This window comes from Rhinoderma darwinii, chromosome 6 (genome assembly GCF_050947455.1).
Source record: "Rhinoderma darwinii isolate aRhiDar2 chromosome 6, aRhiDar2.hap1, whole genome shotgun sequence".
In the NCBI taxonomy this organism is placed as follows: Eukaryota; Metazoa; Chordata; class Amphibia; order Anura; family Rhinodermatidae; genus Rhinoderma; species Rhinoderma darwinii.
The window spans coordinates 28709102-28725252 of record NC_134692.1 but is presented as its reverse complement, the minus strand read 5'-3'; the positions used below and the strand labels follow the sequence as shown (position 1 = coordinate 28725252).

At 38.9% G+C, this 16151-nt stretch overlaps 1 protein-coding gene across 6 annotated transcripts in view; it reads left to right on the top strand.

Moving 5' to 3' along the window:
• The window catches only part of LOC142655346 (sodium channel protein type 2 subunit alpha-like), a 136445-nt gene that overhangs the window by 28228 nt on the left and 92066 nt on the right, over nt 1-16151 (top strand). For all 6 annotated transcript variants that reach the window (XM_075829385.1, XM_075829389.1, XM_075829384.1 and 3 more), the window contains exons 3-5: nt 7081-7201; nt 12764-12851; nt 12942-13070. In XM_075829385.1, coding sequence (XP_075685500.1) covers nt 7081-7201; nt 12764-12851; nt 12942-13070 — 338 coding nt within the window. The remainder of the gene's footprint in view (nt 1-7080; nt 7202-12763; nt 12852-12941; nt 13071-16151) is intronic.

The window sequence follows — 16151 nt, the reverse complement described above, 5'->3', positions numbered from 1 at the left end:
CAATTTACCAGCACCAAAGCAGCCCCAGACCATCACATTACCTCCACCATGCTTGACAGATGGCTTCAGGCACTCTTCCAGCATCTTTCAGTTGTTCTGCGTCTCACAAATGTTCTCCTGTGTGATCCAAACACCTCAAACTTCGATTCGTCTGTCCATAACACTTTTTTCCAATCTTCCTCTGTCCAATGTCTGTGTGCTTTTGCCCATATTAATCTTTTCCTTTTATTAGCCAGTCTCAGATATGGCTTTTTCTTTGCCACTCTGCCCTGAAGGCCAGCATCCCGGAGTCGCCTCTTCACTGTAGATGTTGACACTGGCGTTTTGCGGGTACTATTTAATGAAGCTGCCAGTTGAGGACCTGTGAGGCATCTATTTCTCAAACTAGAGACTCTAATGTACTTCTCTTGTTGCTCAGTTGTGCAGCGGGGCCTCCCACTTGTCTTTCTACTCTGGTTAAAGCCTGTTTGTGCTGTCCTCTGAAGGGAGTAGTACACACCATTGTAGGAAATCTTCAGTTTCTTGGCAATTTCTCGCATGGAATAGCCTTCATTTCTAAGAACAAGAATAGACTGTCGAGTTTCACATGAAAGCTCTCTTTTTCTAGCCATTTTGAGAGTTTAATCGAACCCACAAATGTAATGCTCCAGATTCTCAACTAGCTCAAAGGAAGGTCAGTTTTATAGCTCCTCTAAACAGCAAAACTGTTTACAGCGGTGCAAACATAATTGCACAAGGGTTTTCAAGTGTTTTCTAATCATCCATTAGCCTTCTAACACAGTTAGCAAACACAATGTACCATTAGAACTCTGCAGTGATGGTTGCTGGAAATGGGCCTCTATACACCTATGTAGATATTGCATTAAAAGCCAGACGTTTGCAGCTAGAATAGTCATTTAGCACATTAACAATGTATAGAGTGTATTTCTGATTAATTTAATGTTACCTTCATTGAAAAAAACTGTGCTTTTCTTTCAAAAATAAGGAAATTTCTAAGTGACCCTAAACTTTTGAACGGTAGTGTATATATATATAAATCTGCAGCAAGCTCCCCGTAGAGGCTGCTGCAAAAAATCTGTGCAGGAGTCTTGCCTACTCTGTCAGGAGAACGGGAGATTCCTAGGTAATCCGGGGTAGTTGGCAAGTTTGCTGCAATTATGTTGAATTTATAAACAGCAATAGACTGTGGTTCTTCTAGACTCACTATATATATTGTATTCTGAAGAACGTTCTACTCACACAGTAAGAAACAAAGCTTTACCTAGTAATTTAGCTGCTGAACTATTATTGTGGAGATATTCACAGGGGTTATGTCACACAATTATACATATTCTGTAACGTTATTATACTTATTATAGTAACAAGATCAAGCTTGGGAGTGTTCTGTATTGGAAGTGTATTTTTATGTGTACTTTGTTAGCATCATGTAAGTGCAAGGACGCCTGTGTTACATTATATAGCTAAAAGTATGTAGACACCTGACCTATATGAGCTTGTTGGAAATCCCATTCCAAAACCATGGAATAGGTGGTGACATTAGTGACAACTCCTTTCAAAAGGTAACTGTCGGAATGATCAGCAAATCGCCCCGAGGCCCGCTTCTGGCACACCTGGCAAACAGCAGATTTTTCTGGGGGCAGCGATGAATGGCCAGGCATTCCTACAGTGGCTGCTGCAAGGGAAATGTAGTATTACATGGTGGTCATTCAGATGAACTCTGCCTGGACAGGAGCCGCTCGTACAGGACAACTCTTCATTCTGGCTCATAGAGAGGGGCCCAGAGAAGGGGAACCTATTCTATGATGTCCATATGCCCTAATAGGTTATATGGACAGGGGTTATCTATATGAGACAAACAATTTAATATGGAGTTGGGCCCCTTTTGTAGCAATAATAGCCTCCACTTTTCTTAAAAGACTTTCCACAAGATTTTAGAGTGTGTGGTAATTTGCGCCCACTCAGCCATAAGAGCATTTGTGTGGTCAGGCAGTGATGTTGGACTAGAAGATCTGGCTCACAATCAATGTTCTAATTCATCCCAAAGGTGTTGGATGGGGTTGCAGTCAGGGATCTGTGCAGCCACTTGGTTTCCTCCACACCAAACACAATGTATTTCTCAACCTCGATTTGTGCACAGGGGCAAAGTCATGCTGGAGCTCGAAATAGCCGAACCACAAACTGTCGCTTCAAAGTTGGAATCTACAATTGTCTTTAATGTGTTCGTATGTTGAAGCATTAACATTACCCTTATCTGATCCAGAGTCCAGTCGTGGCGTGCTTTACATCAGTCTAGCCTACCATTGGCATTGTGCATAGTGATCTTAGGTTGTGTGCTGCTGCTCCACCATAGAAACTAATTTCAAGACGCTCCCGGCGCATAATTTTTGTGCTGATGTCACTTTTTTAGAGGCAGTTTTTAACCCTGTAGTGAGTGATACAACAGAGGATAGACTGTTTTTATGCACCCTGTTCTTCAGCACTTGGCAGCCCCTCTCTGAGTTTGCATGATCTACGGCTTCATTGCTGAACTGTTGTTACACTTAGACGCTTCCACTTCATAATATCACTAAGTGCCCTTTTACACGGACAGATTTTCTGCCTGGTAAATGATCGCCGATCGACAATACAGCACATCGATTAGCGCACATTTACTCCAAATGGAGCAAGGATCGCAAAGTAAACTGCCAGTACATCCCATGTTTGCGCATGAAAATGTGCTGTCGAGAAATTACCATTTCTTGGGTCGCATTTAAAATCCGATGAGCCTACATACAAGCCTTTTTCGATTGTTGGCTGATTGCTGCCCTGTTTACACAGGGAAATTATAGGAAATAAACATTCGTAGGCCAATCATTCGTAGGTCAATGATTAAAAGGTCCATTAAAGTTGACTGAGGCAGATCTAGCAGATCAGAAATTTCCCGTACCTTGTAGCAAAAGTGGCATCCAATAACAATGCTACATACTACCAATCCTTGTCTACGGAGATCACGCGGCTGCGTGCTTGATTTTATACAGTACAACAGTATGCAATGGGTGTTTCTGAAACACTTGAACTCATTAACTAGATATGGTGTCCACATTCTGTACTTTTGTCCATTAAGTGTCACCTATACCATAGGCTGATGTGAAATTCTACAGAAAAGGGGTTGTCTGACAGTGGTAACAGCTGTCCAAACACGGGCGTGTATCATGTCCTGGGTGACGGCTGTTAAAACGACGACTGTCACACTGACTCATGTATTTTTCAAAGTAGCGTGTGAAGGGTCAGTGAAAAAAAAGGACATATCCTATTTTTTCTGCTTCATGCGTCCCTTAATAGACTCTAGTCAATGGGGGATGCGTATAACGTGCCTCGCACGGGTGCACCTCGGACATGAAGAACTGCAGGTTTTCACATCCGAGGTTGACTACGTTTGTGTGAATGTAGCTTTAGGGATGCATATGGGGGGTATTTTTTCAAGGTAGGGGGTTGTCTTGGATTGAGTGCTATAAATTCTTAAATTAGTCAACAGACAAAGATAATTGTAGGGATTAGAATGTGATAATTAGTCTAGATGTTCAATTAACGGATGAAACAAATATCTGATCAAGGGGGAAATGATACTATAATAGATTTGTGTTTAGCAGATCACTATTGTTTGGTGAATTGATCATATGTGGCTATGGAAAGATCTGTTAAATGATGTATTCTTTCATGGCCTGGGCTCCACAGAGATAAATTGTGTTCGTGCAATATCCCATCTAATATATTTACATGTGTACATGCAATTTCATGCGACCACAATGTTGGATGTTAGATTTTTTGCGATTGTTGAAAATCACATGCAGTTGTTTGTTTTTTTTACCATAGGAGTTATATTAAAATTGCATGCAATATTATGTGATTGTGATGTTATGGAATATGCAGTGCAATTTAGATTTTGTGTTCACTTCTGAAAGTAGTCTTTACTCTGCAAGCGAACTGTCCCCTTAATTGATTACATAGGATCATCTGTACAGGTGGCTGTGCCTGGTACTGCAGCTCGTCCCATGCTGTATCTTTCAAGTGAGCACCACAGCCCATTATTGTGCTGATCAGCGGGAGTCCCAGAGGTCAGACCCATGCCTATCAAACATTGATGGCCTGTCCTTCTCTTGGCTGTTGACAGTTCGAGCATAGTTAATCCAACTTTTTCCAGAGCTTACCCAAACATTCCATACGCTGGTTGAGTTGTGTAGGGGTTTGTCAGCAAATTCAATAGAATGCCTCATGCAGTTCTGTAATACGGTGCCTACAGACTGCTATGGGCCATTATTGTGCCTTCACGTGCTTCTGATTTTATACAATTGCATTCTTCAGAAATTCCTTCGAGGGGAGAATACAGTGCCTCATGAAGGCTCCATACAGCAGCAGATAAAGCTCATAGACATCCATAATATAGTCCTGTAGGGTGTGATTCCCTTCCCCTGCATCTAAGGGTTAAAAAAGGGATAACTATTCTGGGCACCATTTTGTTGTCACTTCTATTGGCTCGAACATTTTGAATGTAGTTCCTTTCCACTAAGCATCATGGTCCTGAATTTCATGACCATGAAAAAGACATTTAGGAGCAATTTTTTGTAATCGCCTCATGTTGTATTCATATTTAATAGACTGTTTATAAGTGTTTGCAGTGTAGATGTGGGCATTATAACAAAACCATTACACTGTGTTTACTTTTTCTCCATTTTACCATCACTTTTACTTGAATATTATTGAAAATCGGCCAAAAGGCAGTTTTTGTAATAAGTAACGTGCCACGTCTTTGGAGAATGATGCTTTGTACAGATAATTAGTTGTAATTATTTTGGTTTAATGGAAAATAAAACCTATTACTTACTGATTTGGATGAATTATCCAATTATACGAAAGTATTTCAGAAAGCCGGAGAAAAATAAATGTATTTAACTTTTTTTAAAGGATGGGCACGAATCAGAAATTGAAATAGAATTGTTCCAAATTAGAGTAAGAAACTGTTTACATCGTTTTATATAATATATGTAACTTATGCTTATAAATACTATGCTTTTAGGCTTTTTTTATTAGTAGTTTCGGCATCTTGACGACATGCATAATGCAGTCTACATATGTCCCTTTTCTTGCTGTCAAAAATAGTGAAACGACAATGAAAACCTGACAAACCCCAAAATGAGTCAAAAGAGTCCGTCAGGGGTTTATTTTAAAATGATTTAGGCATAGCTTGATTTTAAACAGTAGCCATGACGCTAATGTGAACAGAGCCTTAATCATGACTGGATTTACATTGCTAAATAAACTTACGAGTTATATGACCTCAGGTCCCACTCCAGCTAGTAGATACATATTTATGTACTCAGCATGTTTTGTATTAGGTAGCACAATATAGTATTTCTTTATTATACAATAAATGTCATTATAAAGCACACACCCAGGCTCTGTAAATTGGGAAATATTTTAGGAATGAACCATTGAGTGAAAGATCCCTCAGAATTCTTAAAGGAACACCCCAAGCAAAGCTTATATTCTGTGCTATGCCTAGTTAAGGCCTGAAGGGGAGATTCATGAACAGGGATTCTCTCTTTGGTGTACTTTTAATCCGTTTGTCATGCACCGCCCCCTCTGGTCCTTTATTAGGTATAACCCATTGTTTTGCATGGAGTATTCCTTTAATTCATCAAATTAAATTCTGCAGGTTCCATACATGCCAGTCTATTGGAGTGTCGTTGTAACAGTCTTATTCCTGTTCAGGTCCTGTGATCCAAACCGCCTGTATTAGAATTGGATAACTGCTGTAAAGAATGGCGCATGCTCTGGCGTACTTGTCATGACCATGTATTGCATGGTCGACTATTCATTTGAATGAGCTCCATGTAATATTTCATCTCCCTTGCAGCAGCCACTGTAGGGGGCATGTGTGTCTGTGTGCACCTTCTCTTTCCGATAACAGCTGATTGTCTAGGATTTCAGCTGCCGGACGCACAGTCATCAGCTGCTGGCCAGAGTGGCTTGCTTTAGAAATAGGGACAACCCCTATAATACAAAAGGTGCCCTACAGGCAGCATCTAGGGTGGGGCGCATGATCTGTTTGCTGCTGACTGAGTTACTTTGTCCTCTTCTGTTTACACAATATTTAGTAGTTCAGGTCTCTTGTAATCCATGTCTGTGATGAAAAGGACACTGTATGTGCAAGCAACTTACTGCACAAATAGATGCTGAAAATAATAGCATACAGTATGCAGCTATTTGGGATTCAGTTTACAGAGTACTGACCTTCCAAATAATAGATAATCACTATAGGGCTGTATTTACCCCCAAAACATAATTAGGATTATGCCAATGGCAATAGCATTTAGAGGTAGCAGAGAAGTGGACTTTAGTATATTTTTTTTACTAGATAGTTAAAAAAAATGTCATAGTGTAGATGGAGGGAGTGGTATTTGGAAGTGGGCCATACACATGTAGAGGAGACATGTAAAGGTTCCCAAAATAAAGTTAATTGTGGGGTGTCCTACTGCTGTGAAACCAAAGTATTGCAAGTTTCTAGCTGAAATGAATGAGCATCCATTGTTTTCAATGGACACCTATGTTCCCCTAGAGCGAAGAACCATGCTAAGGGGGTATGTACACCTTTACAGTCATTTTTTGTATTGCTCCAATGCATTTCAAATGAAAAATTAAGTAACTTTATAAATATTCTTCATTAAAAATATCTCACTGTTTTGTGTCTACCGTTCCTATGGAAATCTATATATCTCCATGGTAACAGACTACAAACAAACCCTGTGTAGTCTGGTCCTGTAGTCATACTTCCTTATAACTGTTCCCCACTTCTTGCAAACATGCATTCGATAGGTTAGCAAGAAGTAGAGTACAGGAACTGTTATCTCCTGTTTTGCCAGTCAATATACTTGCATAATATCTTGTATAAAAGTTTAAGATTTTTTATCAATTGTCCATCATGGTTCAACTGTGACAAGTCTTGTATCATATTTTACACCTTCTATATAAATATCTGTAGTGAATTGTTGCTTCTGATTTTCTTCTTTGTAACTAACACATCTTTGTTTTCTTTCTGTCTAGACCTTTATAGTATTGAATAGAGGGAAGGCAATCTTCCGCTTCAGTGCCTCGTCTGCCTTGTACATTTTAACTCCCTTCAACCCCTTACGAAAAATCTCAATAAAGATTTTGGTACATTCATATCCTTTTCTGCAGATTACCGTTTTTCTAAGGATTGCATCCTTAAGATTTACTATGTGATTATAAGGTTCTTGGTAAAGAGCAGTTTTTGGAGCGGTTTTGATGCCGTTTTTTCTTTATATTTCTCCTCTTTTGTATCCACTCCTGGGTTTGGCTACAAAAACTGCACCAATAACCTGTGGGAATCCAGCCTGAGGACTTGATAGACCATTGCTATGGACCAGTTTGAAGGTTCTGTGCTTAGATGGTATGAAATTATTTTTTAATCGTGCTTTTTGTATTTTAGTCTTGTGCAAGAATACAATTGCACAAAATAAATTATATCATTGAGAACACTAACTTTTTGAAAGTGTACAGGGATTTTTGAGAGGAAGGACCACTCTTTCCTCTATGCGATTTACTGTGAAAATTGGAAAAAAATACATACCCGGCAGACAGGTAGAGCAGTTATTGGTCTTGTTAACCTCGTGTGTTAAAAAATGTGTCCATTTGCCAAAACAAACTTATTTGTTCCAACTGTGTGCTGAATCTACCATGTAAAAATGTAAAACAATAAAAAAAAAGAAAAGAGGGACAGGTACAACAGTTCTTGAGATCTTTCTCCAAGTTTTTTTTAACCTTGTCTGCTCTAGTTTAGCATGAATGTAGGTTTTCAAAATAAGTATATCCAAACGGTGACCGTCGGTCCCCATTGACTTTTAACGGGGTCTATTGAGGTTTCCATCGTTTTGATAGCAAGAACGGCACTGCATGTTATGCTAATGCCATCAAAAGTGACGTAAACAGTTTACAGGTGTCTGATGACCTAGACTCTATACCACACACCATCCATCCGATGACTGTCCTGACTCTCAAGTGACTAGTTTAAGAATCTGGCAAATAATACATTATTTATTCCATTTTAAGTAGAAAATGTTTTCCTGTTGACTAGGATGCGAGTTCCGAGAGAGTAAATCTGCAGACTATACGTTATAATATAAGTGTATATTTGCATAAAAAGGTTTTCTCTCAAGGTCAACAAATGCAGACATGCAAATGTATCGCTTTCCTGTTTTTGGTCAAGGTTCAAAGAATTGATATACAAAAGTCAACTGAGGAAACACATTAGAATGTAAATCACTTGAAGCATGAGAAGATGCCTGCTGAATAGAATATTTCCATAATATTCTTTACTTCTCCATTTACATAAATGATAGCACCTGAAAGTGCATTTCCATCCAACACAAGACAATGGTCCTGGATTAGTAAATTAGTAGTTATAGCAGCAGCTAAAGTTTCATAGTTAGGTTTTATTTACCTACAGAGATATTGGCATTTTCTGTTTACTGTGGCGGACATTTTTGTAAAGTGTGTTCACACAGAGTGGTTTTGCACCACAGGCGTTTTTTGACGCGTTTCTTTTACCTATTTCTTCAACAGGCAGAGGGAAAAACCTTGCGGCTGCATTTTTTCCGTCTCCCATTGATTTCAATTGGGTTTATGAGGTGGAAAACGCCTCAAGATAGGACATGTGGGAGGCAATTTCAGCCAGGTGTAAAAAAACTCTGTGAACATGGCCTCAGACTTCGGTTTCTGAGAAGCTTTTCAAAATGGCTATCACATCTGAATGGACCAGTGCTCTCTAAATTTTAGGTGGAAATCCTCTTTACGGTTCCTAGACACCAGGAAACTCCTCTGAATTATGTAAATTAAGAAACCAATAAGGTGTTATGCGGATACTATTTCTGTTGATTGGATCAGTCATTAGTGAAGTCATTCTTAACCTTTTAAGAAAAATTAACCTGTCGGACTATGGCAGTCTGACAATAAATTCATTTGTATGGGGGACACTTATCAGTCATCACATTGAAATTGACTGTTCATGATTGCTTTCTAAAGACTATACATGTCTGCACTACACACCTGCTCCCGGCCACTTTCCTACCATGGAAATAACCATAGTCTAAACATAATTTACTAGTTTTGTTAGAAACAGGGAACTCCAAGAACAGTAGTAGGAGATAAGTGATCATGTATAGGCCATCGACTGTACTTATACAGGGTTCTATTTAAAATATATTTTTTCAATACATATCCTGACCCTTAAAGGTGTTTTCCCAAGATTGACATTTATCACCTATCCACAGAATAGGTGAGAAAATGTCTGATCACCGGGACCCCCACTGATCACTATAATGGGGGTCCCAAGTTCCTAGATCCTTCTTACTGCACCCCCTGAGGTGAGTAGGAGCTTGAATGGAGCGGCGGTCAAGCATGTGCCTGCTGCTGCATTCAATTTCAAACAAGACTGACACAATCGAGCGATGTACTCGGCTGTCTTAGTCAGTCCCATAGACTTGAATGGAGCAGCATCACGCAAGCTCGACCGCTGCTTCATTCAAAATTCATCTCACTGCTGACGTGCAGTGAGGAAGAACGGGAATCTTAGGACCCCAGTTCTAATGATCGTGGGGGTCCCAGAGGTGGGGCCCCATTGATGATGTGGGTAGGTGATAAATCTCTATTTTGGGAGAACCCTTTTAAGGATTTGTCCAAAAAATTGCAGAAGTAATTTACTCACACACACACACACACACACACACACACAGCAAATTTCTCCAAAATGGAGCAGACATAGCATATTTATGTATTATCGCAAAGCTTAGAAGAACTAATTAAAAATCAGAGTACCCAGTGGACCTTGAAAATTACAATTACCTGAGAATTAGCCATTTCATTTTGGCTCCAATCCCTGTGATGACCTCTGGGTTGAAAATAATTGGTGATCTTCCCTTGACTTGCCCGATATCTACCACTAACTCTCTATTTACCAGTTGCCTACCTAGGTTAAAGTTTTTCTTTTTTTGCACGGAACCTATAAATATCTTGAATAGGAAAAAGAGATTTCTGATGTCAATGTTTAGAATTAGTTACTTCCATCTACAGGATAGGTCATCAGCATATGATCGGTGGGGGTCCGACACCAGGACCCCGCACCAATCAGCTTCTTTGGCTGCCTCCAGGTGCTGGATGTTATGCAGGGTATGCAGTATACAGACCTGGAAGCAGATGGCCCCTTACACTGGATAGCGGCCGAGCTGAACAACAGCAACTCTGCTCCTATTCACTTGAATAGGAGCAGAGCTGCAATACTGAAGATCGGCCGCTATTCCGTGACCAGAGCCATCTCCTTCTGTCATGGACATCCGGTGCCTGGAGGCAGCCGGAGCAGCTGATCGGTGTGGGGTCTGGGTGTCGGACCCCCACTGATGATACACTGATGACCTATCCTGTGGATAGGTCATCAGTTGTCTGTGCCTGGGCAACCCCTTTAAGGTAGTTGTGGCTGGCTGTGGCATAATTTTTGTAAAATGTACAGTTTATTTGTTGCAGCACTCGCATCGCGCTGTGAGGAAGGAGTCCTCGATATTCATGAGCCCACCTGCAGCTGTATGACCGTTTTTTCCTATTAATATAACACCAAGCAAAAGAAAAATGCAAGATCCATTTGTATGTACCTGAGGAAGAGGTCAGATCGACCTTGAAATGCATTGTACGTTCATTAAATCATCTTTAAGTATTAACTCAAGTCTTTCTGATTCTGGTGGCGCCCGGTGGATCCTGTGTTTTCCTTTTGCTTTTTATTATATCATTAAAGATCTCAGGATTGAGGTCTGCAGGCGGAGGAACAACCACGCTGAGAATATTCCTACACACGCATCCCAACTCTGGTGAGTTCGGCTCGGTCACCCCAGTGGATTTTCATACCCTTCTCTTTTTTACTGCACTAAGGAGCATTTTTTGTGTTCATTTGTTCTCCTATTAATAGGCATAGTGAGGAAAATGTTAATTAGCGACAGGAGGGCAGGGGTCGAGCAGCTCATGAGTATTGAGAACTCCTTCCTCTCAGCGCGCAGTGCGAGCACTGCAACGAATAAACTATAGGCTGTACAGAAACTACGCCACAGCCAGAAGTAAAGTCTCACAACGCTGAGATCAGCATCTATATTGCTACCTAATGCTGTCCTCAAAGATGGCAACATAACAATGGTGACAGATTCATTTTAAGGCTGATCAAACAGTTCAATCACTGGTCGCAGCAATCACGTGCTATACATGCTGACATCACCGGAGTTTAACATTTTGCTCAACCACTTACAGCAGTGTTCTCCAACCTGTGGCTCTCTACTACTGTCAGAACATGCTAGGAGTTGTAGTTTTCCAAGACACTTAAAAAAACACTGAATACGGGAACATATTAGCAGTTCAATATAGTTCATATAGGCCTTTTTTACTGTTGTCTTTTTAGGCCACGTTCACACGTGGCAGAATTTTTCAGCTGCAAATGTTGGTGCAGATTCGGGGCAATTACGTAACTAATCTGCAGCAACATTTGCATATTTGACAGGTAATTCACGCGTTGCAGATATCACAGCGGACTTCCCACAGATTTCAGTTTTTGCATTGCAAAGGCTGAAATCTGCAGTGAAATTCCGCTTCTCCGCAATGTAATGAGCATGCTGCGGAGGGGAAATTCTGCACCGCAGCCTAATTTCCGCACAGTTATTTTCCATAGCATCTGAACTAAGTTTCCTAAAAATGTATGGAAACAAATGTAAAAAACGGCTGCTGCAGAATTCCACTGCGGACTGTCCACAGCGGAATTCAACAGCAATTCCGCCACGTTTGAACGTGGCCTTATTGTCTTGCTACTTCTCTTAGATTATGGCCTTATATGTCCATCATTTCTAAAAATTTTGAGTTCCAGACGTTACTTTAGTGCTACAGTATGCTAATGTATAGGGTTTCTTTTATGTTTTTTTTTTATATATAATTAATTGCATCCTTGGTTTCCAGACATTCATGTGACCCAAACTTTCTTGGCCCATGAAATAATTTTTGATGGGTAAAATGAGGCAATATATTAATACTGTCTTTATACCACTTGATAATATTTCAAAAGCATGAGATTTGTAAATTAATTTAAAGGCTATGTACACCTTAGAAAACATTTTGTTTGTTTTTTATATAAAAATGTGTATCAGTGTGATTGGTGCAACTTTGTAGTTACATTTCATTAAAAAATATTTTTACATTTTCAGATACAGCTGCTTTGTATCCTGTATACTGAGCAGCTGTATCGTACGCTGAAACATGTATCCGTCAGGTCAACGGGACTGACGGATTCAGTGACATAACTTAGATGTGAAAGATAACAGATAGATCCTTCGTGTCAGAGACACTCAGGACTCGCTTTCATTGAACCTGTGTCAGTGCCGCTGACCTGACGGATTCAAGTCTCAGAGCAAGATACAGCTGCTTTGTATCTAGGATACACAACAGCTGTATCTCAAAAAGTAAAAATAATTTTTAATAAAATGTAATTACAAAGTTGCACCAATCACAATTCTAAACATTTTTTTATAAAACAAAACAATAAACATTTTCATAGCCTTTAATCTCGTGGCCAACTTCTCCTGGAAGACTGGATGCCATTAAATATGTAAATGCACCTTAATACAGTAACCATATTGTCATTATGTTTATACACACTTCTGTCAACTTCCTTAACTCTTTCTTACATTATTCAGCATGCTCATAATGTGCACTATTTTGACCAACTGTGTGTTCATGACCATGAGTAATCCCCCGGAGTGGACCAAGAATGTAGAGTAAGTGATAAACAACATAAACTTTCTTTTCATTACGGATGTACAGTAGTCTTGTAACCCAATGTGAGATCATCTTATTGTGAACTGCAGATATACCTTCACTGGGATTTATACCTTCGAATCTCTAGTAAAAATTCTGGCAAGAGGTTTTTGCTTAGAAGGCTTCACTTTTCTGCGGGACCCATGGAACTGGCTCGACTTCAGCGTCATTAGCATGGCGTAAGTATCTAATTTATTTTTAAGATTGTGCTTATTTTATGTATCCCGATTTAGATGTACCACCATTTTTTTAAGTACGCTTAGAAGCAAGTCCCCAAAGTAAAACAGTATTAGAAGAATTTTTGGTAGATACAGTACGTAGGATCACTTCTACTTAACAAAGAAATTATTTGAAGGTGCATTCACACTCTTTTATAGATTTCAGAATATAATCATGGGTGAATCCAATCTTTGAATTGTCAGTGCATATCTGTTTCCATGACAACACGTGCATTTATTAAAATAAGAACTGAGGGATTCAAATTGGTTAACAAAGCTAAAAAATACAGCCTAACATCTGTATAATCTTGAGAATAAATTGACTAAAATGTATTTGTGAATAATCAGCTCTTTTCTAGCAACCAGGAACAAAAAACTCCTTCTATGGAAATGACGAAACAATTTAAATATTTGTTTTAGAATTTTTTGTTCTCTTTTTGAATATGAAACTTTTACAAGTACGTCAAGTTTCTTATGTCCTAGTTATTTAGAAGTATTAAAGAGATATTTCCATCTTAGAATGTAATGGAATATCGCTAGGATATGCCATATTATTATGATCAGGGCGGTCTGAATTCTGGGACCTTGACGATCCAGAGAACGTAGTGACAGAGGTCTCTACAGCCATTACCCAAACCCCATTTTATTAAATTAAAGTGAATGGGGTTGTGTTATAGTTACCTGAAAAGCGGTTGGATGGGAGGCTCTTCAACATGGCATATGTTAGCGATAACTTCTCTTGGGAAATCTCCTTTTAATGCATAAGGGTTATGTCAGAGCACAAAAAGGATTTTTAATTTGCCTTTTGCAATAACATGTACAATAATACATGTAATTTTTTCTGTCTAAGAATCTGATCATGTAGTTCTAAGACACAATAGGTTTCCAGATAATCACACTAAATTGGCAATAATGAATCACCAGTAACTAAGCTGTTTGGAGCAACCATTATTGTGTGGACGATAGCAGAAAAAAATTACACTTACATTTTTAGATTATATAGCATTGGATTAAACTGCTAGATAGCACAACCACTGGTGTTTTTAGTGGTTCCATTCCCGGAAACCAAGTGAACTAACCAAATAGTGAAGTCAGTTCATGAGCAACCAATGTTGGAAGGACAGAATGATAAACTGGTCAACAATGATTTTGCTTCCAGAAGAATTTCATCGGTTCTTAACTAGTTTTGACCGACCGATCATGAAAATTACAATTTCTGGTTGCCTCATGCTTCTAAGATATAGAGCACCAATGCTCTATATTGCATAATGGAAATCAGCTTGCATGAATATAGAAAAGGCTTCAAATTTGATGGACAATTGTTTTCACCATCTCCTGTTAAAAAATTTCTTGAAAGTAAGGAGGCTCCAAATTTTGGTTAAATGTTGTCACTTATCTTAATTTAGGATGCCGTACATTTTCTGCACTTATATCTAGACTTCTTTCCAGCCAATCTAGCATCTGCAATAAAGCAGTTCCATCATGACATATCAACAATAGAAAAAAAAAATGTTGATATGTCATGATGGAATCCACCCATGATGGCCAATTATAGTTAGTCATTTACAAAAGATCTTCCAGAAGAAATTTGACATGATTATATTGACATTACTATATTTTTTACAAGAAAAAGCTGTGATTATCTAGAACACCAGAGCCAACTGATAGTTGTTTTGATCATTTTCCTTTCCAGGACACTAACATATTTTAGAAAGAGTCCTCGTGAAGCAAAATCATAGTCAAAATGTGTTTTTCATTGATTTTTCTAAGCTATTTCCAGCAACTCAGAAATACTTTTTTTAGTAGAAGGAATTACTTCTAACCTTCCGTTATCTGCAGTTATGTCATCCTATAATGCTACTCTGTATTGTTTTTTTCTGCTTACTAATACATTATTTTGAGAGCTTTTTGTGCGAGATTGAGATGCACTGGGATTGAGAGCTCATTCAATGCATTGCAGTGTAGCAGCAAAGACAGCAAATCATGAATTCATTTTACAAGTTGAATTAAACAGTAGAATGATGTGCAATGTGTAGGGAGAATGGGTACAATTTATTGGAGGAGGAGGGGATACAAATATTTGCAAATATATTAGAATGTGTAAAACTGAAATATAAATTGACTTGCCAATTTCATTTACTACTGGTAATTCAGTAGTTGGCTGTGAGGGGCATAAATCTTTGACCCTTACTTTTCAGGGTGGTTAATGATAATGACTTTACCATCCAAATGTCTAGCCCCTAGATACACCATCAATATTCCTTGAATAATTGAAAACATATATTATTATTATTATTACTAGATACGACTAATATAAAGCTCCTGGACCCCAATGCAAAATCCAAAACTGGGCACCCGAACTTTCACCGGTTATTTATAGTACTGTTCTGCTCAAATGGGTGGAAAGATCTTTTGGACCCCCTCAGACTCCAGGGCCCAGGTGCAACTGCATCCCCTAAAAATACACTTCTAGCATTACTAAGCAATACAGAATGGATGATGAGATTATTATCCACAATCTTATTTGACCAGAGAGCAATCACAGCCAAGACCATTCACGTGTCCAGTGAGCTTCTTCACACTCACAAATTCATCCAGAAACAAATAGCAAAAAAGATCACAACAATAGTTTTTATTTTGTTGCTTTATTTATGTACGCAAATATTTCAACGCATACGATCAATAGAATTTTTTTTTATCCAATACAAGGTCATAATGGCTTACATTTATAAAGATACAAGTCCTTACTCACACATATGCTGCAGGAGGGAAATGTGCACGGGTACACGCTGATCCACCGTTTTGGGGGTCCTTCCTTTCTCTCATACTTGACCTTGTGTCTATTGATTGGATGCTTTAATATATTTGCATACATAAAGAAAGCAACAAAATAAATACTATTGTTGTGTACGTTTTTGCTATTTGTACTTTGATGAGAATATCAACCACTTTTTAACCATCATAGAAATCCCCCATCCTGTTGTATTCTCATGTAACGATGACAACATGATGTCCGGCAGGGCTTCATAGGAGCCTATCAGT